General features: G+C 38.5%; 5 protein-coding genes across 18 annotated transcripts in view; 2 read left to right on the top strand and 3 right to left on the bottom strand.

Moving 5' to 3' along the window:
* Positions 1 to 9,325, top strand: part of LOC134811871 (uncharacterized) — a 65,557-nt gene extending 56,232 nt beyond the window's left edge. Inside the window, exon 2 of the mRNA XM_063818982.1 lies at positions 8,558 to 9,325. Coding sequence (XP_063675052.1) covers positions 8,566 to 9,237 — 672 coding nt within the window. The 5' untranslated portion in view covers positions 8,558 to 8,565 and the 3' untranslated portion in view covers positions 9,238 to 9,325. The remainder of the gene's footprint in view (positions 1 to 8,557) is intronic.
* The window catches only part of LOC134811857 (glutactin-like), a 93,382-nt gene that overhangs the window by 8,976 nt on the left and 58,622 nt on the right, over positions 1 to 25,784 (bottom strand). The window lies entirely within an intron of this gene.
* On the top strand, positions 4,198 to 5,598 carry LOC134826881 (DNA polymerase nu-like). Its single transcript, XM_063839383.1, has one exon. The coding sequence runs from the start codon at positions 4,360 to 4,362 to the stop codon at positions 5,596 to 5,598; it is 1,239 nt and encodes a 412-aa protein (XP_063695453.1). The 5' UTR covers positions 4,198 to 4,359.
* LOC134811673 (uncharacterized) lies at positions 12,875 to 15,112 on the bottom strand. Its single transcript, XM_063818700.1, has 8 exons — positions 14,934 to 15,112; positions 14,582 to 14,823; positions 14,337 to 14,463; positions 14,065 to 14,218; positions 13,775 to 13,955; positions 13,465 to 13,663; positions 13,180 to 13,303; positions 12,875 to 13,003 (listed from the first exon to the last, which is right to left on the bottom strand). Exons 1-8 carry the CDS (start codon positions 14,988 to 14,990, stop codon positions 12,909 to 12,911), a joined length of 1,179 nt encoding a protein of 392 aa, XP_063674770.1. The 5' UTR covers positions 14,991 to 15,112; the 3' UTR covers positions 12,875 to 12,908.
* On the bottom strand, positions 22,190 to 24,988 carry LOC134826880 (skin secretory protein xP2-like). The gene is made up of 2 exons (XM_063839382.1): positions 24,980 to 24,988; positions 22,190 to 23,023 (listed from the first exon to the last, which is right to left on the bottom strand). The coding sequence occupies exons 1-2, from the start codon at positions 24,986 to 24,988 to the stop codon at positions 22,190 to 22,192; spliced, it is 843 nt and encodes a 280-aa protein (XP_063695452.1).

Raw genomic sequence — 25,784 nt, 5'->3', positions numbered from 1 at the left:
GTTCACGAGATATCCTTGTGTTTGGCTTGTACTAACTCTAATTGGGTATTTCGTCACAAGTCATGCGAATCGATACTTATACATAAAACCAACACAATGCGCAGTTTAAAGACTTTCGGTTTCATTTTAAAAAGCATCCACTTTGACAAAGCATAACTCGCCATCAACCCCCCCCCCTTACACCTTTGCAGCTTCTTGGCTATCTCAGGCCCAGTTGACGGCGCAGCAGGGTATTTTGGTTCAAGACTTTAAAGAATCGCAAAATTAGCCGTATTATTCCTCCAAACTTACGACTTAGATGGACTGATATTAGCCCTTAAAATACAGCCTATACTTTTTACCTTATGATTGGGTCGTTATTCTAAACAAAATTTGTCAAGAAGTGTGGCTCAACGGTCACTTAATGTCACTTAAGAGCTCAATTATAGCGACCAAGGTCTGCGATTGGCTGCAACAGGTGCATATGATCTGTTCACGAGATATCCTTGTGTTTGGCTTGTACTAACTCTAATTGGGTATTTCGTCACAAGTCATGCGAATCGATACTTATACATAAAACCAACACAACGCACAGTTTAAAGACTTTCGGTTTCATTTTAAAAAGCATCCACTTTGACAAAGCATAACCCGCCATCAACCCCCCCCCCCTTTGCAGCTTCTTGGCTATCTCATACCCAGCAATCCTTACTGGCTAGCGATATTACTACAGGGTGTTCGCCTTTTCACAGCATGTTGAACTCCGCGCGCGCTCACTAGTTCATTGCATTTGCACGCTTCAAATATTCCAAGAATGCAATTGTACCGCGTACCACGTGATACGATTCAGCCAATCAGATCAGAACAACAATCTGCAAAGTTAAAGCTACGCAGTTTTATAAGGCCTAAAATATGACTTTTCGCGATAATTCAAAATCTACGTTGTTTTCAATTTCCCCCCTGGGGGGAAACGTTATTTTTGCGAAACGAACATTTTGCAAAAAACCGGAAGACGCTATCTCTTTTACTTTCAAAGTTAGGCTCCAGCCAGTAAGGTTTCCTGGGCACCCGTTAAAGCCTGTCATTCCGCCAAATCTCCATTTTGTTTATAAAGATTATATCCTGGGTACCCAGTTAAGGGTTAAATATCAATTGAAGATGTCAATTAAATTTGTTTCACTAAAATTTGTTTCACTAATTCTTCGCAGCTTGCCAATCTAACAAAAATCGTGGTTGCCGCGCCCACCGACTCGGCGGTGAAACTATAAAAATAGTTTCACTATATATAGCGTAAAGTAAAGTAAAAATTATGACATAACATTGCATTACACATTGCACATGTCTACAAACACTATATGGAAAAATATAAATATCTTACCACCAAAATTAATAAATGATTAACTACAACTTTATTTTAAAATTTCAAATAAATTCAAAAAGCATCCCCAACAGATAAACCTATTCATACTTCCCAGCGGAATTAAGATTTATAAATCGCTTTTTTGCCACAAAAGGGTAAGTAAGTAAGTAAGTAAGTAAGTAAAGACTATGACATTACATCATCACAAGTGTCTAAAAAATATCATTGCACTAAATAGAAAAATAATTTAAATAAATATATTCTTCCATCAACATTAATAATTTATTGAATTCAATTTTATTAATTAATAAAATCTAATGCATTATATATAAACAATTAATTAAAACTTCCCAGTGGAATAAAGATTTATAAAACGTTTCTTTGCCACAAAAGGATGAAACCAAAGATATTCATTATGTGTCTCCTTCAATTTTCCCTAAAACTTCATTCGAAACATTCCAAAAATAAAAATCATTTACACTGTTTTTAGAAATCATTTCTTTCTTAAATCCTTTCAATCTAACTTTAAAGCTTAAAACTGTCGAGCAGTTCTTGACATCTGAAGGGAGTTTGTTCCAGTAAGGAATGATTCGCTCCGGAAGAAAAGAAGACTGGAGATTCTTAACTTTAGTTACACTCTTACAACCACCTATTGGTTGAAACTAGATTAAGACCAGATCTGCTCATTCTGAACAAACCCGATCCATATTCAGTCAAACCACTAGTTACTTTAAAAGCTTCAATAAGGTCCCCACGTATTCGCTGCTCTGCCAGCGTTGTCAAATTGAGGATAATAAAGATAATCGTTATGCTTCTCTTTATTACTAACATAGCTAGGTCCTTCAACATTCAATTCTCCCTAATACTTCATTTGTAACATTCCAAAAATGTGAATTATTAGAAATATCCTTAGAAATCATATCTTTCTTACACGTATTACTTTTTTGTTATAGTTTTCTAGATTAACTAAAATAATTTCACAATCACATATGTTTAAATGATGTTTTAATTTCGTGTTATGGTATATATTGAACGACGAAAGCATTACTGGGCCGCGCTCAGCCTGTCATTCCGCCAAATCTCTATTATGTTTATGAACATTATAGCCTGAGGTCCCCAGGTAACGAAAACATCCCATATATATGATATAGTGGCATTATTGTTTTGAGTTATGATTGAACTATAAGTCCATAACCCTGCCAACATATTAACCATCCTTGTTAAATCCTTACTATACTTATATATTACGGATTACCCGATTATTTTGCTGCTAGAATTGTTCTCTTCCGTGTTCCGGTAATATTTAAATCACTAAACCGTAAATTTTATCCTGCAATCTGGCCGCACGGTTGGTACAGGCACTATGCGAATTAATGACACAGGCTCGGTATTTTCGATAATTAATATCACTAGTCTACTATACCTAATGTCGAGTAGCACCACGAATATTCAAATGTTTTGAGTAGTCCAAAGGCTACCATACAAAGTTATATTGCTGACCTTGTCCTTCCATGAGAAACCCAGCACCATACGTTAAGTTTTTCAAAATTATCCCACATTCAAACGATGATTTGGCCCCCTTATAATTTTGTAAAGAGGCAAGGATTCAATTCTTTTTACTGTTGCTCACATTTGGTATTGAGTCTCAAAACTGATCAACATTTAATATAGTCATGGAGCGTAACTGTACGCAGCACAAAGACTTCAATGAGCATGTTTACCAAAGACTGCGTGAAAAATATAAAAACTTTCGCCTCCCACAAAACTGGTCTAATGTCTATCAACAACGAAAACGGACCAACCTAGTACATATGTTACGTTCTGGACTTGAAACACCAAGTTCACAATCAGTTGGAAATACTCCTCGTCTCTTTAGTGCAAATTGGGGAAAGCAGAAACTAATCAGGTCATTTTCAAACAGGTCGACTTCATTGCAATCTTCACCTGCTCTGTCCTCACCAGGGCATGTTATGCTATCTACTCAGTTCAACAGTCAAAATCGGAATAAACTCAGCATCCCATTATTTTCCAACAATTTGGATTCCTCAGCTGGTACCTGCCAGAAAAACAATTCTTTGGTCGCTGATATGTTTGACACTAATCTATTTGAAAGTAACACACCATTCGAATCTTCACCGTCAACCTCAGCTAACACACATTACACAATAAGTGGAAACAAGTCAGGAAACTTTGATAGTGCTACTAGTCAAAAGGGTACATTTTCAAAGTCTCTGAAGGAAGCTTTCAACAGAACATTGGACTGTAAAAATATTCCGCAACAAGATTCTCCGGTGATCACAAAACCAGAAGATGGAATGAGTAACCCGATAAAAATTTTGGAAACTCTCAAGTCAAAATGTTTACCAAAATCCTCCTCTATTCAAGAACCTTTTAAAGATTTTCAAAGTTTAACTTCATCTGAAAGATGGGCTGTCCGGTCTGTGTTGCTGAAATGTGAGGAGGTAGCTGTTGCTCTTTCCTATTCAGATAACACTTCGCATCTAGGTATAGGATCCTCCAGACAAACTTTTGAAAAAATAACTGTGTCCGGAATATGCTTTCTGTTTAAGGTAGATCAATTGAATGATCACATGGCCATGGGTCTGTATGTCCCGGTTTCTGCCTTGGGTGATAATGATGACTCCGTTGTGGAATTTCTGCACATAGTTTTGTCATCTGATATCCTCAAAATTTCGTTCAATGCATATCAACTTTACATTGTATGCAATATCCTGATCAAGCCTCTAATGAACGGCGAAGTTGTTAAGAATATGATAGACCTGAAGATAGCGTCTTGGCTCCTAACATCTGATGATGTACCACAGAAATTGTCCGATCTTCATTCGAGGTATAACTTAGCTACTGCAAATGTGGCTTCACATAACAACTTTTCCTTCCAACTTCATTCCTCTCTCGCTTTGATTTTAGATATAAAACAAGCAGTTTACAGTCATCTCACCGAGGAAAGGCTATTAAACCTGTTCCAATACTTGGAATGTCCTCTTCTTGGGACAATATGCCAAATGGGCCAAACTGGTATTTGTATCGACAAAAAAGAGCTTCACCTGTTGAGCATCTATCTGACAAAACGATTGTCAGTTATAGAACAGGAGGCATCATCCGTACTAGGTCGACATGTGTTGTTAACCAGCCCTGTACAGTTAAGACAAATTCTTTACGAAGAGCTGAAATTAGACGAGAAAATACCAGATAACATGTCTCGGACAGCAGCTAAACGGGAAAAGAGCACATCTGAGGCATGTTTGTTAAAACTAACAGAACTTCATCCTCTTCCTCGAATCATTCTGGCTCATCGCAGGATAAGTAAATTGAAATCAACGTATGTGGATGGGTTGCATCAGTACATGAAGTTTGGAAAACTGTACCCCTCTTGGGACCAAACATCCGCAGCTACAGGCCGTTTGGCTGCTTTCAACCCTAACGTTCAGGCATTTCCTAAAGACGTTATTGAAAACAATGTGGACGATGAACAGAGCAGTCATTCTGTAAGAGAAATTATCGTACCCTCCCTGGGATGCCAGTTTGTCGCAGTGGATTTCTGTTCTATCGAGATGAGAATTCTTGCCCATTTTGCTAAAGACCAGGAACTAATTGAGATGTTTAAAAGTTCCGACGACATTTTCACTACTCTAACTGCCTCCTGGAAGAGTATTCCATCGGAGAGTGTCTCTAATGTTGAGAGGAACAAAACTAAGCGTGTTTGTTATGCTATTATCTATGGTGTCGGAATTCCTAAGCTATCCCAAATACTAAAAGTTTCACTATCAGAGGCTAAGATGTTGATGAGCAGTTTTCTTGCAAAGTTTCAGAACATATCCAAGTTCACAAACGCTGTCATCAAAAGGGCCAGAGGTACCAAAAAACTGCGGACAATTCTGAATCGTTTAAGACATTTTCCAGATATCAACCAAAGCAATTTTGCCCTGAGAAAGTCTATTGAAAGACAAGCGGTGAACTTTGTCATCCAAGGTTCTGCAGCTGACATCTGCAAGGTCTCAATGCTGAAACTCTCTGACTATCTCAAATCTAACAATCAAGTAAATGCTCAACTTCTCATCCAGATTCATGACGAGCTACTTTATGAAGTTTATCACGAGAACGTGGATCAGTTTGCACGTGTCATTTATCAAATGTTAGAGTCGTCCGAGTTTACGAGTGAAATCCACCTTTCCGTTCCCTTGAAAGTTAAGGTGGAGGTCGGTGAATCGTGGGGGAAAATGGCAGAATTTTCTAATCTTTGAAGATCTGAATTCGTGATTAATGATTATCATTTTCTTACGAGATTGGTGTTCATGTAAATGCAAGAGTTAGATTTATAAAGAGGTACAGTTTGTACATAAACGTTGTGTAAATGAATGGAAATTCCGTTTAGTTCTATATTCATGGTGATCGTTGCATAAAAACAATGATTAAATTCTGCTTGATAATGATATTTAGGAGTTTGTCCACTGTCTAGTGAAATGTCTGTTGGCAAATGATTTTTGTTCACAATTATATGAAATTTACAGACTAAAACTGCAATTATCATTTATTTTACTTGCTCTGTTATGATAGATAATAGTTCTGAATACACAACCTTACTCTTTACCTTGCTTACTCAAGTTTCAAACTCTATTTCCGATGTTAATCTTTACTTAAACCCTCGCAAAAGCTGATTTGGAACGGCTACAATCGCACTTTCATTTGTTGCTTTGTTGGATTTAGTTCATCTTGACATGACCCATTTTTTAAACGAATTTAAAGCTTATATAATAAATTTATATTATCTTATCTTTACAGGGCAGGATGAGTAAGTACATGGGAATTATCTTCACGGTGGTTGGTCTCTTTTCCACCACAGTGCTCTTCTCAATCTGTATGTCATGTTACAAGTGTATCATGAAGAGACGCAGGAAAGCACTTTCATTACGAACTGAGCAAGAAAAAGCACTTGCAGCGGGCAACGTTGAGGCGCAGCTTCCTAACGGAGCCGCTAAATATACACCTGCTCCATCCTCGAGCAAAGAAAACTATTGTAATCAGCTCCATAAAAACAAGGCTGTTTCAGGGCACGGTAAAAATCCAGCCAAATCAATACCTATAAATGGACGAAAATACCCAAAAATTACAAGCTCAGCCGTGCACGGCCGAGAGCGATCACCAGTTCCTCCCCTTGAACTAGACAGTGGCAGTGATCAGGTCCTGAAACGACACAGCTTTTATTACAGTGTGGAGAGTATGGCCTCCCTGGCCAGTGCCATTGAGGAGAATCCTTGAGCTGATCAAATTCTTTCGTAGGAAGTGTATTTTATTTCTTGCAGATTATATAAAATATAAAATATATGATATTGATATGATGAGATATCTGATAAGTTGAAACTGATAAGGGTTGACAAGAAAAGATGGTCATAGTTCAAAGCAGTTGCGTACTGTTGAGTATAATATTGAGAACGAGGCACTGCTGCGTATGACTGAGTAAAGGCTGAAGATTGATGATATTGAGTGACGATGATGATATTTTTATGCTGCGCTATTGGCACATCCAGACAGGTTTACTTTATTCAATAGTGTGATAGGCTTGAAATAATTATAAGTGTTGTAACTTAACTTCAGTAATAATATGTGATAATTAAATAAAATGTATTTCCAGTTAGAAGCTGATAATAGGTAGATGTTAAGCTCTAATTTCTGAACTTACCATATGAAAATATGTAATCTTTAAGTGAGGTAATTAACATACAGTTGCCTTCAAATTTCCATAATTATGCCTATCGAGAACACGTAATTTTACGCTGATACTATCTTTTTATGCTTTTATCCTAAAACTTGTTCAATTTTTTAAAACTCTTACCACAGTATTTGGAAATGATAGTTAAGGCAGATGATAACCAAGTGGCAAGTACAAGTGAAGTATGATGAACATTGAATGATCCTGTAATTGAGTGGAGTGTTTTGTCATGATAATCGGATTTGCTAATCAACCATTGCATCCTCCGTTCTTACCTTGTCACTACGGAAATTTGGATTTTAATTTTTGTTCTAAATCTGAAGTCTGCTAAACAGCCCAGCTTTTGTTTTGATTGTTGGAGCTCTTTCTTAAATTTCGCGAGACAAATGTTATTGGTATTTTGTTTAAGAGTTTAGTAATTTCGCTTTAGCTGATTTAATTTTATAAATTCTTTTACCGTTTTATCACTTATCAGAATTCAACAACTGTGTCCATTTATTGACCTAACTATTCAATACTAAGAGAACACAAGTTACATTATAATTATTACATTAAAATTATCTCAGGTTGTAAACGTTTTAATCGATATATCACCTATAGAACTGGATCATACCACTGCTCTTACATCCGAGACTCACAACTTTAGCTGTACTATATTAACTTTCCGTGTGCTAAATATACAGGTTACACCTGCACTTTGCCTGCTAGAGCTGCAGTACTACAGTCCATCTCCTGCTACTAACGAGGTCACGTGACCCTGAGTTTAAACCTTTATTTGCCATCCAGCAGAGCTAATATGCAGCGAGGCGTGTAGTCCAGACCGTTATTACACCTGATAATCGTCCTGCTGTTTCCTGTCATAAATAAAAGGACTTCTGCTCTTAAACTCGCTCTGTGCAGGCTGTTACACGTAATGTTAGTGTGGAGACCTAGAGCTGGGGTAACTTGCACCATAAGGGGCGGAAATGTAGAGATGTCTAGAGAATCAGAAACGTTTTAGGCTATATTATATCGTGTATGTGACTGAAATATACTTACATGCTTAGATACTATTATATACTGTACTTTGTATCAATACCATATTAGATTAAAGCAATAACTGGAGAAATTTGTCGTACAATATTAAAGATAATTATGCTTCTATTTTATATTCTTTATCCTGTACGGAAATATCTCTTGTATTGGCAATATTGAAATATTATTATTAAGTTATCGATAATTTAGCCATCCAAATTCCATTAATGTGGCAATAAAACTGTACATTAACTGGCATAACATCCAGGTACTTCACTTTAACATTTGTAGACAATTGCCGAGTTTTCATTTTTAATCCAAAATACTTCGAATACTTCTTTACACGTACCGTTTTAAACTTCAGATAGATTCAACGTTCTATTTGAGCCTCAAATACTCGAATAGAGCACGAAATTCATATGTTCTAACATAAAATGTTCTAACATAAAATGTAACCAACACCTCCCCTACCCAGGAAGGAGATGACATGTCGGGTGAAACTACCAACTACTTGGGTATCATCCTTGCAGTTGCGGGACTCTTCTTTGTCGTCGTCATCGCCTCTATCCTCATGTCCTGTTTCAAATGCTGCAAGAAGCATCTGAGCAAGAAGCCACCCCCACCCACCAACTTGGCTCAGCCGCACCGAGCTTACGGAAGCACGGTGCATAAACCTGGTGCATTGCAGAAACCTGGTGCATTGCAGAAAGCTACTGCTAAAACGGACCAAAGACAGCGGATAGTGGCGCAGAAACCTAGCACAGTACATAAACCTGGCGTTGCTCACAAATGCCGCAATGCACCAGAAACTAAACAATTACATGAAACTATAAGGCAGAAAAAAAGTGAATTACCCAGTGGGAAACACAAGCGACTAGGCCCATCCCGGTCGTGGGACTATAAAGAATTAGCACCTGCCCCAGACTACAGTCTCTATAACATAGACTCACAGAGTGTACCTGATTTGGAGCAGGAGCTGACACTGCTTCAGAGCCAATACCACCACCAGCAGAGCTTTGAGAGCTTCCCTAGCTCCTCGGGAGAACAGGGCCTTAACTCCTCTAATGAGGGACTATGGCACACACCGGAGGAGGAGAACAAGGTATTACTGACGTACGACAGGCACCAGTTTGATTCAAGACAGGCCAGCAATCGGTGATTCGGTTGTTCGGTATTTGTTACAAAATTTATTCGGTTTACGTTTGATTACTTTTAGTGCATTGATTTCTCAAACTCAATAATTTTGGCCGAACATGAACTATCAGTTTGAAAGTTTTACAAGTTTTAGTGACTGTTTAGTGACTGTTTAGTGACTGTTTAGCGATTGTTTAGCGACTGTTTTAGTGACTGTTTTGCGTAAAATTGTATTATTATCAAATTTCCTTTTAAAATTGTGCTATTAAAGTGTAGACGGCTAATTTAATTGTTGGGTTATTCTTCCTTTATGTTGATAACTCCCTTTATCGGCTAATGAAAATTCAGACTTTAAATGGAAATCATTTCTTATCTTATGATTTAGTTCTTATCAGATTTAGTTTATATTTAGAAATCAGTTCTTATCTCGTGATTTAGTAACCCTGTAAGAACGAATTTTTCCTTTTTTGTGGAGTCTGACCAAAAGTTATACTAGAGCCTATAGTGCTATTAATGCTGAAAACTCGTTATTGATGAAGTAAGTTGCCGATTCCTCTTAAAATTAATTTTTGCTTGTTTTTAAATTGATACAAGATGTAATTCAGGATCCAGACTAAAACTGCGGCATTTTACTTATTGTTATTTAGCTGAAAATTCATTAAATTGATAATATTGCATAATGAATAACTATGGATTCATTATTTCTTACATTATTTCTCATTAATACGCTGTATCATTTATTTAAAAAACAATAAAGTATATAGAAGTTCAGTTAATTGCAGTCGGCATTGTGAAAGATTAACATAAATGTCACTGTTAAGGATCATCCGTTATACACTGGCGGTCTAAAGTTCTGTAAAGTCTGGCGGTCTAAAGTTCAGCATAGCCCAGAATTTATAGTTAAATAGGCTATCATACGAAACCATATTTTGTGTATGAACCAAATATGTTTGGTTCATACACAAAACATATAAGGTTTTACCTGTATTGTTAGTGACTTCACTTTAAAAAGGGTAATTAAAAAGAGGTAATTCCAAAAAGAATAAGAATTTTTAAAAAGTGTCCTGTTTGTCTAAACAAGTTCGTTGATTTCCTCAAATGATGATTTTAGCAACCTGACTTATTACCTATAAAGTATCTCATAACCCTAAATCTAAACTGTAATCTACACATAAACCTCACCCCTCAGAATGCTATACATCACCGAGATCACACTCTCAAGCCTCATATCATGTGTGCATTCCTTACATTCCACCCTGGACGCCCTCTCCACAGCATGCCTTTGTAAACATGCCACCCGACTATTTAACAACTCTATCATTGAAACTGAGACTCTAATGAGGTTCCTAAAGAGTGTCCCCGAACTAGAGAATGGAGAGTGGAAATTGTCTGGAGATTGTGAGCTGGATTGTGGTAATAAATCCTGGCAGGACAGCTCAGCAGTCGATGAGAACCAGGCAATCGTGGACAATAACAAATCATTGTTTGGGTTGTTACCACTAGATAATACGCCATCATTTCACTATGATCTGTCGGAGAATGAGTCAGTGAAAAGTTATGTTTCACCTGTTGATAGTAGTGATCTGTCCGACAGTGATAATAGTGTGAATAGAAAACAGTTACTTGATCAGGATGAGAGTTCACTTTATTCTTCACAATCTAATGTCAGTGGCACGACAAGTTCGTTCAGTATTTTAGAATATGAGACGGCAACTGATGAATGTGAATCATCTGAAAAAGAGGAGACTTTAGAAATAGAAGAACAAAAACCATCTGAAAAAGAGGAGACTTTAGAGGAACAAAAACCATCCGAAGAAAAGGTGACTTCAGATGAACAAAAGGATTTAAAACTTCTGCAGACAGATATGAATGGCTTGAGCCAAGAGATGATGACGTTGTTTGAAGATATATCGGGTAAGCTTTACCAAGTCAGCTCTGACTCTGACTCTACCAATACTGACAGTTCCATGCCTCTACTTGAACAAGTATTACTCCGCAAGAAGTCTCAAAGTAGGATAGCTAAGAGACGCTCTACTGCCAGCGCTGATTTACCAATCCACGGTAAGTTGAAGTTTCTGAACGAGGACGTCGGTACCTTGCTAACCCGTGTAGAGACTAAAAAGCGGGATATAGAAAGAAGAAAAGAGGTTTTTAACGACCGTCTGTCAGATATCAAACATGGACGGAACCTCACCATGTCAAATCTGATGACAGGAGAAAGCAGCTCGGAGACATCAACTTCTATTAGCTCGACGAGGTCTGACACATCATCTTCTTCTGGGTCATCAAGCCTTTTGAACACTGATGGTCGAAGCTCTACAATGAGTGAGATCTCAACTACAAGTACTGATACCGTTGTTGGAGATGATTTGGGCAAAATGGAAGAGGAGTTAGATTTGATCAGCGCCAATCTAGATGAAATTTTAGCTCTAACTGGTTTAAAGTAACGTAACAACTTTTGAAAGAAATACCCTCCGATTTGAAATCTTCATGATGCGATGAAAATTTTCAATACACCTCTGAAGATTATAGAAGCTGTTTTCTATTTATTTTGTCGTGATAAGATTTGATCTTTATCTAAAAATTTAGTCGCTTATTTATTCTAAACACGTACAAATACAAAGCCATATATTAAGGCCAACTGATGATACCATTGAAGATAAAAATGTTGCCAAACTTGGTTAAAATATTCACAGCAAGCATGAAATATCCAAAATGCCAATTCACCGGATGATGAGTTCGTAAAGCGCGAAATTGTAAAAACTATAGTAAGCAAATCTTTTTACTGTTCAGTTCGACAGAAATTGCGCGCGCGCAAGGCGCGTTCCACAGTGGAAAATATGGGCCATTTCGCAGATTTTAGTCGCGCACAATAATCGTACGTTAATCGTGCAGTTTGACGATAATCGACGATAATCGTCTGCTGCGCGCAATTATTATACATCCCGACGATTATCGTCGATATTCGCACGATAATCGTTTCTCGCCTCTCTATCGTACGATAAACGTCAGAATGACGAGAAACGTCCAATTATTGCTCGCCCATCGAGGATAAAACTCCAAGTATGATATTTGCTTATTAATATATTATTAGCATGGTGGTTGTGATTTGAGTATGATCAGTAACTCATGTAGAATGCGTGCACATATCAAATAAGTTGATATATCTTAACAGCTACATGGTTCACCCAAGTCTGACATCTAAGTAGGTTCTAAAACTAGGTTTTGGGAGGAACCGGTCTCTTTACCATTATTTAATATTTGATGCCTCATCAATGGGTCAGAATTAAGCTGACTTGCTTGCATTTCAGTTTCAAATACCTGAAAGTCACTTAAAACAATGCATCGAGCTGTAAGGAGCGTTATTCTCCATGTTTGCTGAATAAACGAGTTTCATTGAAACTATTTTCACTATTCAGTCGTTTTGAATCCATTTTTGACCGGAAAACTCGGAATTATGCTTGACAACTGCACGTTAATCGGTTTTAAGAGCTTCAATAAGGTTTCGTACAGGTCTAGCATTGTGTTAATCGCACACTCTTGACACGTAATCAAAATTTTAAAAGCTTCGCGCGGCGATAAAAACGCGCGTGCGCGAATCTTGTTGCAGTCGCTGCTTACGAAAACTTTTTAGTAGAATAATGAATAGGCAGCGTTTTCCGAAAGATGTGTTTCAAATATCATAATAGTGTCCGCTCATGACTTTTGCCGTGATTTAAGTTTAAGGAGATATTTCCTGGTGGCTATTTCACATTTCTTAGTCACTCTTTCCTCTTCGTTGCGAATGTGATCTGAAAATTGTCGCTGTTAAGATTCTACTGTATAGTGACTGTCTAGCATGAAAATTGAAAGGGGGAAAGAGATTATTTGTACACTTTAAACGTGATTAATGCTAATAACGAGTTGACTTAAACTTCTGTCTCCAAATGAGTTGATCAAACTGTCTTAAATTAGCTGATTTTCGTACTAGTCAGGTGTTCATGTCGCTTGAAAAGGGAATGACAGCTCTCTCCTCCTTGCTCGTTAAATGAGCCCGATAACATCCCCCACAGTATGATCTGGTCGACAAAGTGATCCTCGAGCATGTGGATCTAGTTAAATTGAAAGGTTGTTAAGAAAACGATGCTGGAGAATTACTACAATTAATCAGACTAGAATTTTCCAATATCAGACTTAAGCACGAATCCTAAATTGTTGCAGGCTATCTTGGGAGTTGGAAGAATGCCAGTTTCGCTACAAGCTACAACAATACCTTGATAGACGATGACTGTCCAAATTTCCTGTACTCCTCTAAAAAGATATCTCTCGACTGTATCAGAGTCTTTATATCCTGAGGTTCTGCCTTCCCGCTCTTGCCTCCAACAACCAAGAGATCTTTGTAGGCGGTCTTAATCCTGTCGAGGGCTAAGAGTCGATGCTGAAAATGCACCTTGTCCTGTGGTCTCAAATTCCTGAATACAGACCCTGTCATTCACGTGGTAACTTTTCAATTGCAAAGGAGATTTATCAACTCATTCGTTATTTGTTCATGAGATTAACTGTTCTGATTAAACGCAACTCACTCATTTTGGTAAAACTGTTCCCTCCAGAATTGGGAGTCGTCACTTTTCAGCAGGTATCCAGCTCTAACACCCGTCAGCGACACACCATGATAAGCCTCAGGTATTACATTAATTCCCCTCAGAAACTTCTCATATTGAGAGGAGAGCGGGCCACTGTTACATTTCGTGGCTACACGATTACCTTAAGAAGAGAATTTGTTTATTGTAACCATCTAACGAAAATACTTTCTAATTTTAATTGTTACTCGAAAACCCTCGTATTGTTTTGGAACAAGACATTTATCAAGTACCTTGCTGTATGCGGAGGATCATGGCACCGAAGTCAGTTGTGCTGCTATAACAGTTGGGGAGAAATCCGTCCGTGACGTTGCAAGCTAGCACAAAGTCAATGTCCTCGCACAATTTACCGTACTCAGTCCACAGGACAGTCCCCACTTTGATGGTCTGAGAAAGCTTAAGGTTTCGTGACTGTTTTCCACGATGAAAATTAGCTAATTCAAATAAATAAAGCACGACTGAAACAGGAATGAACATCAACAGTTTTTCAATTCGTGTCACATACTATGTGCAAGAACGGAACAGCGACCCAGTTAATCAGATCATCATTATCATTCCCGAAACAGTCTGTGAGAGGTCGCGATGCAACATTCAGGAATTTCGCTTGGGATCTCGGGTTACACTGGGTCATCCTGGAAAACGAAATTCAGGGTCAAGTCCTTCATAACAGAGTACCTAACAGGGTTTACTCAATTCCTTACGATGCAAGCAGAGAGTGGATTAAGTTCTTCAATTTTGAAACTACATTACCTCATGTTGTCTTCGAAGTTTCGCTTGATTCCAGCAAAGGTCCGGGGTTTGGCAGCTGATCTCTGTGCTCGTGGAACTTTCATGAGGTCTTTGTGTATCTCACACATTGGGCATGGATAAGTCCCGTTGCTGCCCATTCCTAACACAGCCCACAGTGCTTTGGTGTCTGCACACAACATCAGCTTAACATCAGCTCCACAGAATGACAGTGTTTTTAGCTGTATTAACTCCCGATTTACCACCTGTGGTGTCAACCTTACATTTGTGTGTCATCAGGTCTATACTTATATGACGTTGGGTTTATAATTTCACGAAAGGCAGATCAAATTTTACATTTTATAAAGAAATATACCTTGAAAATCACATCCATGTTTCGCTGATGGTCAGGAGCCTCTGTGTACACAAACATAGCGTGGGCATAGGAGCTGTTGCAATTAGGTTGATTTAGGACATTGATCGCAACTTTTGTCGACTTTATGTCTGCATCGATAAAAATTTTTGTGTAAATCTTTTTATCGCTCCCGATTTGTAACTGTCCTGCAACATTAATTGCCGATTTTGGTCAGCTGATAAAAACTTAATTCATAAACAAGACAGCCTCTATCCTAATGTTAATACTATGACGAACAGAAATAGAGAAAACTTAATCACCTGTATTCTTCAACGTTACAAGTGTTTTTGTCAGCAATTCTTGGCCATCGCAGTAGGCCACTGGTGTTCTCCGTGCCAGAATATCGCCGCTTTTGGTCTCGTTCTTGTCATGAGCCGCCGCTTTGTGCGACAGAGACACCATTGCACTCATGTAACTCACCTTAGGATGTTCAATGAGAATTGAGAATTTAACTGATTTTTAGTGATGACAGACTGTATTAGATTTAAGTGCTAAATTTATCGCGAGATCAGCAAGTAGTGTATGTGACTAAGATCAGAACTTACAGTATAAGACTCTTCAACTGCTTTTATCTCTTTCTCTGATTCTAATTTGATATCAAATTTCTTCAGCATAGGTCGCAGATTGTTACGAACATTGGATGTCCCCGTGTTCGCTGGAAAGTTTATCAATATGAGAATCTGCCTTACTCATGATATGTTAGTTCGGTATTCATATCTATGTTTTATATCAACAGTTAGAATTTAAACTCAAGCACTCACACTCTGCTTTGAACATGGCAACATGAAGAGCGTCAATTGGTTCTATACTCTTTACTCCAGTAGAGGCACTGATGTATTGACGTTCTTCTTTTGATAACGAATTTATCTGAGCTGTTCTTATTCGTTTCGTTACCATATCGATCTCATGTTCGGGACATTTCGAACAACTTGATTCAGCCTGCAAACAGTGCATCCATTATTTATTTTCACCACCATCACCATTTCTGGTTGATCAATAAGCAATCTGGTCTGCACATTATTACAGATTAAAAATAACCTGATAACACTATTTAGGATAGATACCTGGCTCTCTACGATATCCTTGAACACTTTAGCGTGTTTCCTCTTCGTGCTGTCTGCAGGTGTAGCTATATTTTTCTGAGGCTTGATTATCGAAGTAATCACTAGGGGTTTACCCGGTAAACCTTTCACTTCGACGATTGTTCCTTGTGAGAAACTCTTCTCCAGCATTTTCCTGTTGGGTTAAATGGATGAATTATCTGCTCAACTTACTGCCATGGAGTTTATTTTTAAACTTTGTTTGACTTATCTCTGTGACGATTTACTAATGCTAAATTACCTCAATGCATAGTGGAACAATTTGTCATCTGGTGTCGAATGCTCGAGAAAATCTGTCAGCAAAGTTTTCTTTGAATGTCCATACTCGACCAGATGCTCCTTTATGGTACGTTCAGTTCTTTTCTCACCATTGCAGACAACGCAAGGGCACTGTTTCATGATACGATCTAAAATATGAATTTTACTTGAATTTGATTACTGTGCCTCTAGGTTTCATGCAACAAGAGTTAAGTAACTTCCGAAGACAAATGAAAATACTTTTTTTGGAATCATTCGCTAGTGTACGATAATTACAGAAATACATCAATACACCACCCACCCCAAGCCGCGTGGAGGCTGATAGACCGTTTGGGGCTTTGACAGATAAATACATTGCAGTTCAGGGAAATTAAATGTTAATATGTTGTAAAATTCAGTTCTGATTATCAATGAGCGTGAAAACTGCCTGCAAGTTCTGGGTATTTATCTGTCACTTTTTACATTACCTACACTATACATTAAATACATTACACATTAGATACATTATACAATATACATTATACATCGATTCATAGTTACAAGTTCAGTGAAAAGTTTAGTTACAAGTTTAATTACAAGTTTAGTTGAAAGTTTAATTACAAGTTTAGTTGAAAGTTTAATTGCAAAATGATGATAAATCTTCTCAGAGAACACAATAAATCTATCTAAAATCTTTGAAACTGAAAGTTTTCTTGGCTGAATCTCTAGCCCTTTTCTGGGCCGCCTGTCTCACCCGGCTCTCAATAATGGACTCTGGTCCAAAACAATCGCTCGCACTGAAAGTGAAAATCAGTTGTTAATGATAGCAGAAAGTGTGCATTGCGCTCTTGTTAATCATCATTCTTACTTGCTCAAACATCTAGAAACAAAACGCAAAAAGTTTCTTATAATGACTTCTCACCTTGAGGCGTACGAGGCTTGTGAGGCGACTCTCGACCTCGGTGACGGTCTGACCTCGAGAGTCGGGAGGGCCGAAGAGCTAGCAAACTCCCGCTGTGGTGTAAATATCACCGCCGTACTGAAATAAAGTTACAAATCAAGATTTAACTGTCGGGTGAATTCTTCCCAATGAGTATGAAAAGAGATGAGAAAATAATATTGGAACATGTAGAAATATTATCAATCAGTCTTACCTCCTTTCAGCCACTTGGGACTGAACTGGTGAGCTGCACTCCCGCAGCAGCAGCTCGGTCCTCATTTCCGCCAGCTTAGCCTGATGCAACTCTACTTGGTGCCTCATTGAGGCGGTCTCGCAATCCTAATTAGAAGTTGGTGGATGTAGTCATCACAATTATGAGGAAAATACGTGGCAGTTAGAATAAGTATAATACCAAATATGTGGTGGTAATTGAGAAACGAGACCCTACCTTACAAGACAGAGCGTGTATGGGATCCGTTTGGGTCCCTGAGCTGGTGCTCTGCTGCGGCTCCTGATCCAGCTTTCTTCTCTTCAGCCGGTGTTTCTCGTCGGCTGCGTATTTTTTCATCCGCAGCCGCACCTCCCGGCATTGTGCTGGGGTAACAGCACTCTCTGCAATATTTTGTCTTATGGGCAGTTCCTCAAGTCACCGAATCAAGCTCAAATGTAACGTATTGACTTGGTAGATTACCATACATTAATTTGAACTACAAAATTAATCAAGTGTGTTAGAGCCAAACTCATTATGTAATTTCTTACCCTCGATATAGCAGAACTTGGCGATGGCCTGCCTGATCGCTGTCTCCTTCAGCCCGGGGTACCGTGCTCGAAAGTGTCTGAAATTATGATTCAATAAAATCGGATTGAATTGGTGATTATTAGTTTCTCAACGGATAAAATCTTTTTATTAAAGTGTTGTTCAAAATGAAATTTTTTGATGCTATGTTTGAATATTCATAATTGAGGTAACTGGTAAGATAACTCACTGCCAGCATTTCCCCCTGAGCTCATTTGAGCCCAGGGGCTTCAGCTGATTCGTCTCAGTAAGCCCGGCGAACATTACCAGTCTCGAATTATCCATTTGAGTTCTATTGTGAATGTGTTATTACTTTTACTGATTACCAAGAGTAATTTAGTTGCGTGGTTCAAAAGTCAAAACAGTTATGATTGCAAATTACACAATTTCATGTATCTAAATAATCGTCATTAAAGTTCTGACTGCCGACTACTAAATTCCTATCACAAGGCCCGATCAGATTTATCACGTACAAAATGTAAACAATAGACTTGGCTCGTTACCAAGGAGAGCGTATCTGTCTCGAACGACATTACAGGCGCTCGATTCGTATTATGAATTCTAAGTCCATTAAAATCGGTTTTGGTGCGCGGCTCAAAATAACGCGCTGGCCCGCCGCTTAGACATTAATTTAAATTCAATTTGACAAATGTTTTCAATGATCGCTAAAATTTGTTCACTAAACACAATAGTTAAAATGAATAATATAATTTTATAAAATCTAATTTTTCACTGTGGCAATTACTTCTCGGGTTAAACATTACACTAGGAAACTACATATTATACATTATACAAAAGATACCGGCCCGCGCGCTGCGTGCCAAACTTAGATAGATGATAAATATTTCATATTTACTACCGCTGTCTTATATCATATATGTAACTAATCTTATCGATAACAATAAATTAAAGTATCAAATTTCATTGTGAAACATGACATTTTCAATTTCATTCGTTTTGCGTTCACTACGATTACGAAGCTTGCGGAACATTACCAGTAGACTGTAAATATGAATCCGATTTCTGATTTCCATATTAAAGCATAACCGAAATACTTCCTTCGTTACATGAAATAACAAATACATTTTATTTCCATGATTTATTGTGTGATTATCGTGATATCGCTCATTATCGCCTAATAAACGTCGCGAAATAGCGTTATTCGCCAAATATGACGATTATCGTCAGATTAGACGATTATCGTGCGTTTAACGCGCGCGCGACGATTATCGTCGATAATCGTACGATTATTTTTATATCGTTTTCTGCGAAATTAAAATCCCAACATTTTCCACTGTGGTTCTTAATTGTAATAATATTCGATATAATATAATATATTATTTGTTTGTTTGTTTGTTTATAGAACCCGTCCCCAATCTTGTATCGGAAATTACTAAACTCAGGTCTGCGTGTGAATACGGGTGGTACCTGCAAGTGTGTTCATTAAGCATTTAGAGTTCAGCTTTAAAGTCGGAAAATCAAAGTTTGTAACGTCGATACCAAACCGATTATTGATGATAATTGAGCGATGATAAGTGAATAGTTCATTCCTGGGTTGCAGAGTCCTCCAGATTTTTCAGTCTTCGAATGTGGTTCTTGTTCAGTTCTGTCCATATTTCCTCGTGTTATGTTCAAAGTTTTTAAGTGTAATGTTGTCCTGTGATGATAATTTCTAAAGCGTGTAATTAAGTAATTTATGGGCTAATGTGTTTTAGCGAGTACAGAGTAGCGTAGCTTGAAGATTTTTATTGATAGATGTGGGTTTACATGAATCTGGTTGCTACCTTCCCTTTCCCAGGTCAAACAGACCAACCATGCTCACACAGCAGCCGAGATTCTTGTTACCATACCAACCCCCTCGATAAAATCAATTTGCACGCGCAACTGACTTGAAACTTGCACGTGCTGGATTTGGGTATAAATACTGTGACAACAGATTATCTTCCTGCCAGTATTCCTTCAACAATATCATTATCTTGAATTAATACTATTTTTACCATCTTCAAAGACAAAGAAAAGATGATCTTCGAAGAAATCCTTATGTTAGTAAGCTTCGGCTTACTACTAGCCGTCATCCTTGGCGGTATTATTGGAGTTTTCTGGGCCCGTTCCAGCAAACGAGCAGTCGACACTGCTCTTGAGGACGTGGAAAGTCGAATGGCCAGCTACGAGCTGACGAGCAATTTGGCGAACGAGGAGTTCGCTGAATATTTGGACCAGAAAATCAGTACAATTGAAAGGGCAGCAGAGAAAAGAATGCCTAAAAGAATCGTGGTGGCGGATGCCGCAACTACACCAGTGCCGCAGACAGCGGATATCAGGACTCAAACAGATGAGTTGCAATCTCCTCAAGTGGTCCTACCTGTTAGTGTTAACAAAGAAGTGGTCTTGGTGAAGCCAGAACTCCTCACAGAAACTGCAGCTCCGCCTGCACCCAGGCTAACGCAGTCGGTTTCACTGCCCTGCATTATTGAAGTGCAACCGATCGAAGTGACTGTGAGGAGCATGAGCCTCCGATTTATCGGATCTCATCCTGTCATCTGAGGTGACGTACAGAGAAGATGTCCTGGTGACCCCAAAAGAGGAACCCTAACCAGCTAAGCACCGTGTCTGCGTTTTAGTAGACCACGATTTTATTATTTTATCAGCTACTATCAAGATTTTATCACGATTTTAGCAACCACAACTTGGATTTTACCTACCACGTTGAGGATTTTAAAAAGGCCAGGCAACAACCCTTGCTTGCGCCTCAGTGGGGGGAACAAATAGTTTCACTATCTGTTCTTCGTGCCAGCCCTTTTCTCTGTTCGATCCTGTGAAATAGCAGGATCCCACAGAAATAAGGGTCCCACTGCCGCGGATCTTACCCGGCTGATGATCCATGGAGTGCGGTCAACTCCTAAACACTAAATATCCGCACTAAATATCCGCACGACCTTATTTTTAGGTTTCAATAAGGATTTTGCTAAGAATTTTTCGCTGAGTGGGCAATTTTACAGAACTCTTAATGCTTAATGAACATTAACAAACAAACAAACAAACATGTATGAGTTCTTGCCACCCCATGGCAACGTTAAAATATATTGACTCTGTTACATCGTTTCCTCAATAAATGTTTTTTTAAATTATTTTTATTAAATACTTTTCAAATTTTACAGAGTACAGCAATAAATGAATATAAAATAGAATCGTTCAAATATATTGCTCCCATTTGTAAAATATGATGGGCACCCAAACACGGTAAACACATTGACATAGTAGTGTGTAGTGTAGTGTATAGTGAATTTATTACGCAATTACTTGGAGCCAATAGATTTGTAGTTTTGTAATTAGTAGTGTTGTAATTAGTTTATGCTAGCCAAACTCGATATTGGTATTATTTGATGCATGCTATTTAATTTATTGGTTTATTCTCATTCTAACGAGGCATTCTGTCAAACAGCTGATTTGCAATTCAAATTAGATGTCCAAACGAACCTCGCGTCCGGTACATAAAAAAAGGTGCCGCGCATTTATAGTGTTAACGATTACTCTTTTTATGTTTATTTAAATGAATCGGCGCAAGTGGACTAGAGAATTTCTCATAGTGATTCCTCAAAATGGAAACATCTTTCGAATTTATAATTTTTGTCCAAAAACCATTGGAACTGCAGCTCAGAGCTCTTATCGTGCCTCATGAATTACACACAGAAGGGAACCACCGAAACAAACCGATTTTAAAAGGCCAAAACTTACTTGTTAACATATAGAAAAGGCCCTTTTTGGGCGGAGATGTTTCAAGGCACAATTCGTATTTAATTTACATGGATTCTCAAAATTTTTCCATTTTTTTCAAAATGTTTGAAAACCCAGTTTTCTGCGATGGATCACAACTATCCTACCTCCCTGCAACTCACCCACTACATTTAGGACATGTTCCAACCATTGGCTGAGTGCATGCCACAACTTCCCTGTGGCCAATCTGTAAAGCAATGTAAATATTTTACAATAAACAGCCTTTGATTAATATGTACCGCTCGTTACAGCTCCTTTTATAAGGATTGAGATTGCAATCAATATAATCCAGTTCAAGACAATTTCCGGGACCCGGTAAGCTCGTAATACCTGGTCATTAAATCAGTAACCCGTTCCTTTAGTTTGATGATCAAGTTCCTGGCAGACTCTGCTGGATCGTCATCGAGATTTTGTGTCTGTATTTCCAATTTGATATCTGTGAACTGTGATGCGGCTTTCCTTGAGCTGGTACTACTACTGGTACTTGCACCTGACAATGTCCTTGAGCTGGTACTACTACTGGTACTTGCACCTGACAATGTCCTTGAGCTGGTACTACTACTGGTACTTGCACCTGACAATGTCCTTGAGCTGGTACTTCTACTGGTAGTTGCACCTGACAATGTCCTTGAGCTGGTACTATTACTTGTATTTGCACCTGACAATGTCCTTGAGCTGGTACTACTACTGGTACTTTCAGCTGACAATGTCCTTGAGCTGGTACTACTACTGGTACTTGCACCTGACAATGTCCTTGAGCTGGTACTTCTACTGGTAGTTGCACCTGACAATGTCCTTGAGCTGGTACTATTACTTGTATTTGCACCTGACAATGTCCTTGAGCTGGTACTACTACTGGTACTTTCAGCTGACAATGTCCTTGAGCTGTACTACTACTGGTACTTGCAGCCTGACAATGTCCTTGAGCTAGTACTACTACTGGTACTTGCACCTGACAATGTCCTTGAGCTGGTACTACTACTGGTACTTGCACCTGACAATGTCCTTGAGCTGGTACTACTACTGGTACTTTCAGCTGACAATGTCCTTGAGCTAGTACTACTACTGGTACTTGCACCTGACAATGTCCTTGAGCTAGTACTACTACTGGTACTTGCACCTGACAATGTCCTTGAGCTGGTACTACTACTGGTACTTGCACCTGACAATGTCCTTGAGCTGGTACTACTACTGGTACTTGCACCTGACAATGTCCTTGAGCTGTACTACTACTGGTACTTGCACCTGACAATGTCCTTGAGCTAGTACTACTACTGGTACTTGCACCTGACAATGTCCTTGAGCTGGTACTACTACTGGTACTTGCACCTGACAATGTCCTTGAGCTGGTACTACTACTGGTACTTGCACCTGACAATGTCCTTGAGCTGGTACTACTACTGGTACTTGCACCTGACAATGTCCTTGAGCTGGTACTACTACTGGTACTTTCAGCTGACAATGTCCTTGAGCTGGTACTACTACTGGTACTTGCACCTGACAATGTCCTTGAGCTGGTACTTCTACTGGTACTTTCAGCTGACAATGTCCTTGAGCCGGTGCCTGGTACTACTACTGGTACTTGCACCTGACAATGTCCTTGAGCCGGTGCCTGGTACTACTACTGGTACTTGCACCTGACAATGTCCTTGAGCTGGTACTACTACTGGTACTTGCACCTGACAATGTTCTTGAGCTGGTACTACTACTAGTACTTGCAGCTGACTATGTCCGCGTGATTTTCGTGGCCTCCATATGATGAGAAATACGGTTCAGTATAGCGTTCCAGCGATATATCACTGTCAAACAAGGTAAGCCGTCAGAGAATTTGAATATTTCACCTGTTTGTCAATTTACTAACTGCAATAATAGCGCGTTCACTTGTACAACTTGCATGTTACATATAACTAACTAATGTATTACTAACATGTTATATCTAACTTACTGTCGCTAATTGCGACTGTAATTAGAATAATCTTATGGTATTGTGTCATGCTAACTGCGTCATGAACTAATTGTAAAAATTATTGATTGTGCTATAGTATCACGCCCCCTACTCTCCTAGCAAGACTGCAGCTAACTGCAGCTTATCGATCAGATCGTCAACTGTTATCTTCCAGGTTAGTTGATAATTGCAACTGGTCGGGTGTTTGGCCGACATCTCCGTAGTCGCCCGTCTAATCGCTCACCTTCATTCTGACAGCGATATATATCGCTGGAATATTAGTTGAAACTTAAGAATTTCAATTTATACATCAAACTTAAAATTTAACTCGTTCCAGACTACTACGATTGGATCGATCAAGATAAATTGATAGAGCCCAACCAAGAAAGTCCACTAATATGATAATGTTTATTATAGTTATTATTACTATTATATGTTTCCATCAACGGCTTAAGGGATAAAATACGATTATAAAGTCTACGACTTTCGGTACTCGTGGAACAGAGTCTTCATCAGCAAAAAGCACGTCTCTGTTTACCATCGCTACAGAGTACAGAACTCAATAATGTAACTATAGCTATGAGTCTCTGTTTACCATCGATACAGAGTACAGACCTCAATAATGTAACTATAGCTATGAGTCTCTGTTTACCATCGATACAGATTACAGACCTCAATAATGTAACTATAGCTATGAGGTTTTGGAACTCTGCATTCTTTCAAATTTCTAAAATCCCATTAACTTACTTACTTACTTGAGAAATTTCCTATTGGTCAGACTACTTTAAAAATGTAAGGTGGCGTTTTTCGATTGGGTGGAAGCTAAGGAGTGGCAGATCTTTTGAAGCGGTTTCATTTAATACTGCGGACAGAAAATACCTCAAATACTTTTAGCATAGAATTTTATTGCAGTTGCGTTAATTTCCTGGTCGAAATGAGCTGGTTGAAGAAAGGTTTCAAGACTACGATTCTACAAATTTTGTCCTTTGCATTTACAAATTCTCTACTTGGGCATTCCGGCTGCCGGTACCCTAAATACAGTTATTGACGGAGAGCTGGTATTGGACCTATTGGTAATACACCATGAATGTGGGAACATCTAAAATTTTATAATTCAATTCAACCTAGATCATTCACTCGGTCTTTTTGGTCTAAGTTGTCACAGCCTGGCAAATTTGCTTACGCAACAGTTAATAAGGCCTCACTTTCAGTTACCTGCGTCATTTTCTCGATGTGATCCAGCACAGTGGTCAATAAAATCTGCATTTTGCAAGTTCACATTGTCCAGACTGGAATGAATTGCTCCGTAACCGCTTTGTGTTTCTTATAGAACCATCTTGATGATCTAGTTGTTGTACTATGATAATTATTATTTGCCGTGCAGTATTATGGGGGGTTGTTCCAACTTCCAGTAATTATTATACCCATCATTCCAGCTACCATTGGTAGGACTAAAGCATTGCTATAATACTGTCAGATGTGCAATAAAACACTATTTGCGGATCAGAAGGAGGTCCTCAACCTGCAGATATGTAGGCACACGGTATCTAACAGAACTGTTTTTAAGAGCTCGCTTTTAAACGCTCACTAAAGTTAAATAAATATAATGACCAGTTAGTATTACCAGTAGTATTACCAGTAGCATCCCTTGAGCTGTTTATATTAAGAATCTCCTCCCTATTGACGTCATGCTATAACGAGTTTATTAATAACGAGATCTTCACTTGGTGCTTGGTATTTAAATAAAGTTGACAGCTGAACTTTAATCAAATTTGTTTTTAATTTCTAATTTAATCGCGCCCATTTTGCTTGTTTTTCGTTGGCTTCTGCAGAACGTTAGTTAAACTAACGTTTACAGCTGTGACGGGGATAAGTGAGGAACCAGGATGCTGGATCTGATAGATGAGCTCTAAATCTACTCGTACACCAACAGGTTTTGCGTGAATAGTGGCTGACTGAAACTAGCCGAGTTTAGCGCAGTTTCTGCTGCCAGAGAAGTTGCTGCAGACTGAACTAGTGG

This window comes from Bolinopsis microptera, chromosome 2 (genome assembly GCF_026151205.1).
Source record: "Bolinopsis microptera isolate Bmic1 chromosome 2, MBARI_Bmic_1.0, whole genome shotgun sequence".
Lineage (NCBI taxonomy): Eukaryota > Metazoa > Ctenophora > Tentaculata > Lobata > Bolinopsidae > Bolinopsis > Bolinopsis microptera.
This window is presented reverse-complemented; position numbering and strand designations above follow the sequence as displayed.

What these genes read in the sequence shown, in the direction of transcription:
- LOC134826881 (XM_063839383.1), top strand. Translation starts at nt 4,360, where the DNA reads ATGGGCCAAACTGGTATTTGTATCGACAAAAAAGAGCTTCACCTGTTG.
- LOC134811673 (XM_063818700.1), bottom strand. Translation starts at nt 14,990, where the DNA reads ATGTTTGTGTACACAGAGGCTCCTGACCATCAGCGAAACATGGATGTG. An exon ending in AACTTCGAAGACAACATGAG is followed by an intron (nt 14,464 to 14,581) that starts GTAATGTAGTTT and finishes TTCGTTTTCCAG; the next exon opens with GATGACCCAGTGTAACCCGA. An exon ending in GACAGTCATCGTCTATCAAG is followed by an intron (nt 13,304 to 13,464) that starts GTATTGTTGTAG and finishes CAATTTAACTAG; the next exon opens with ATCCACATGCTCGAGGATCA.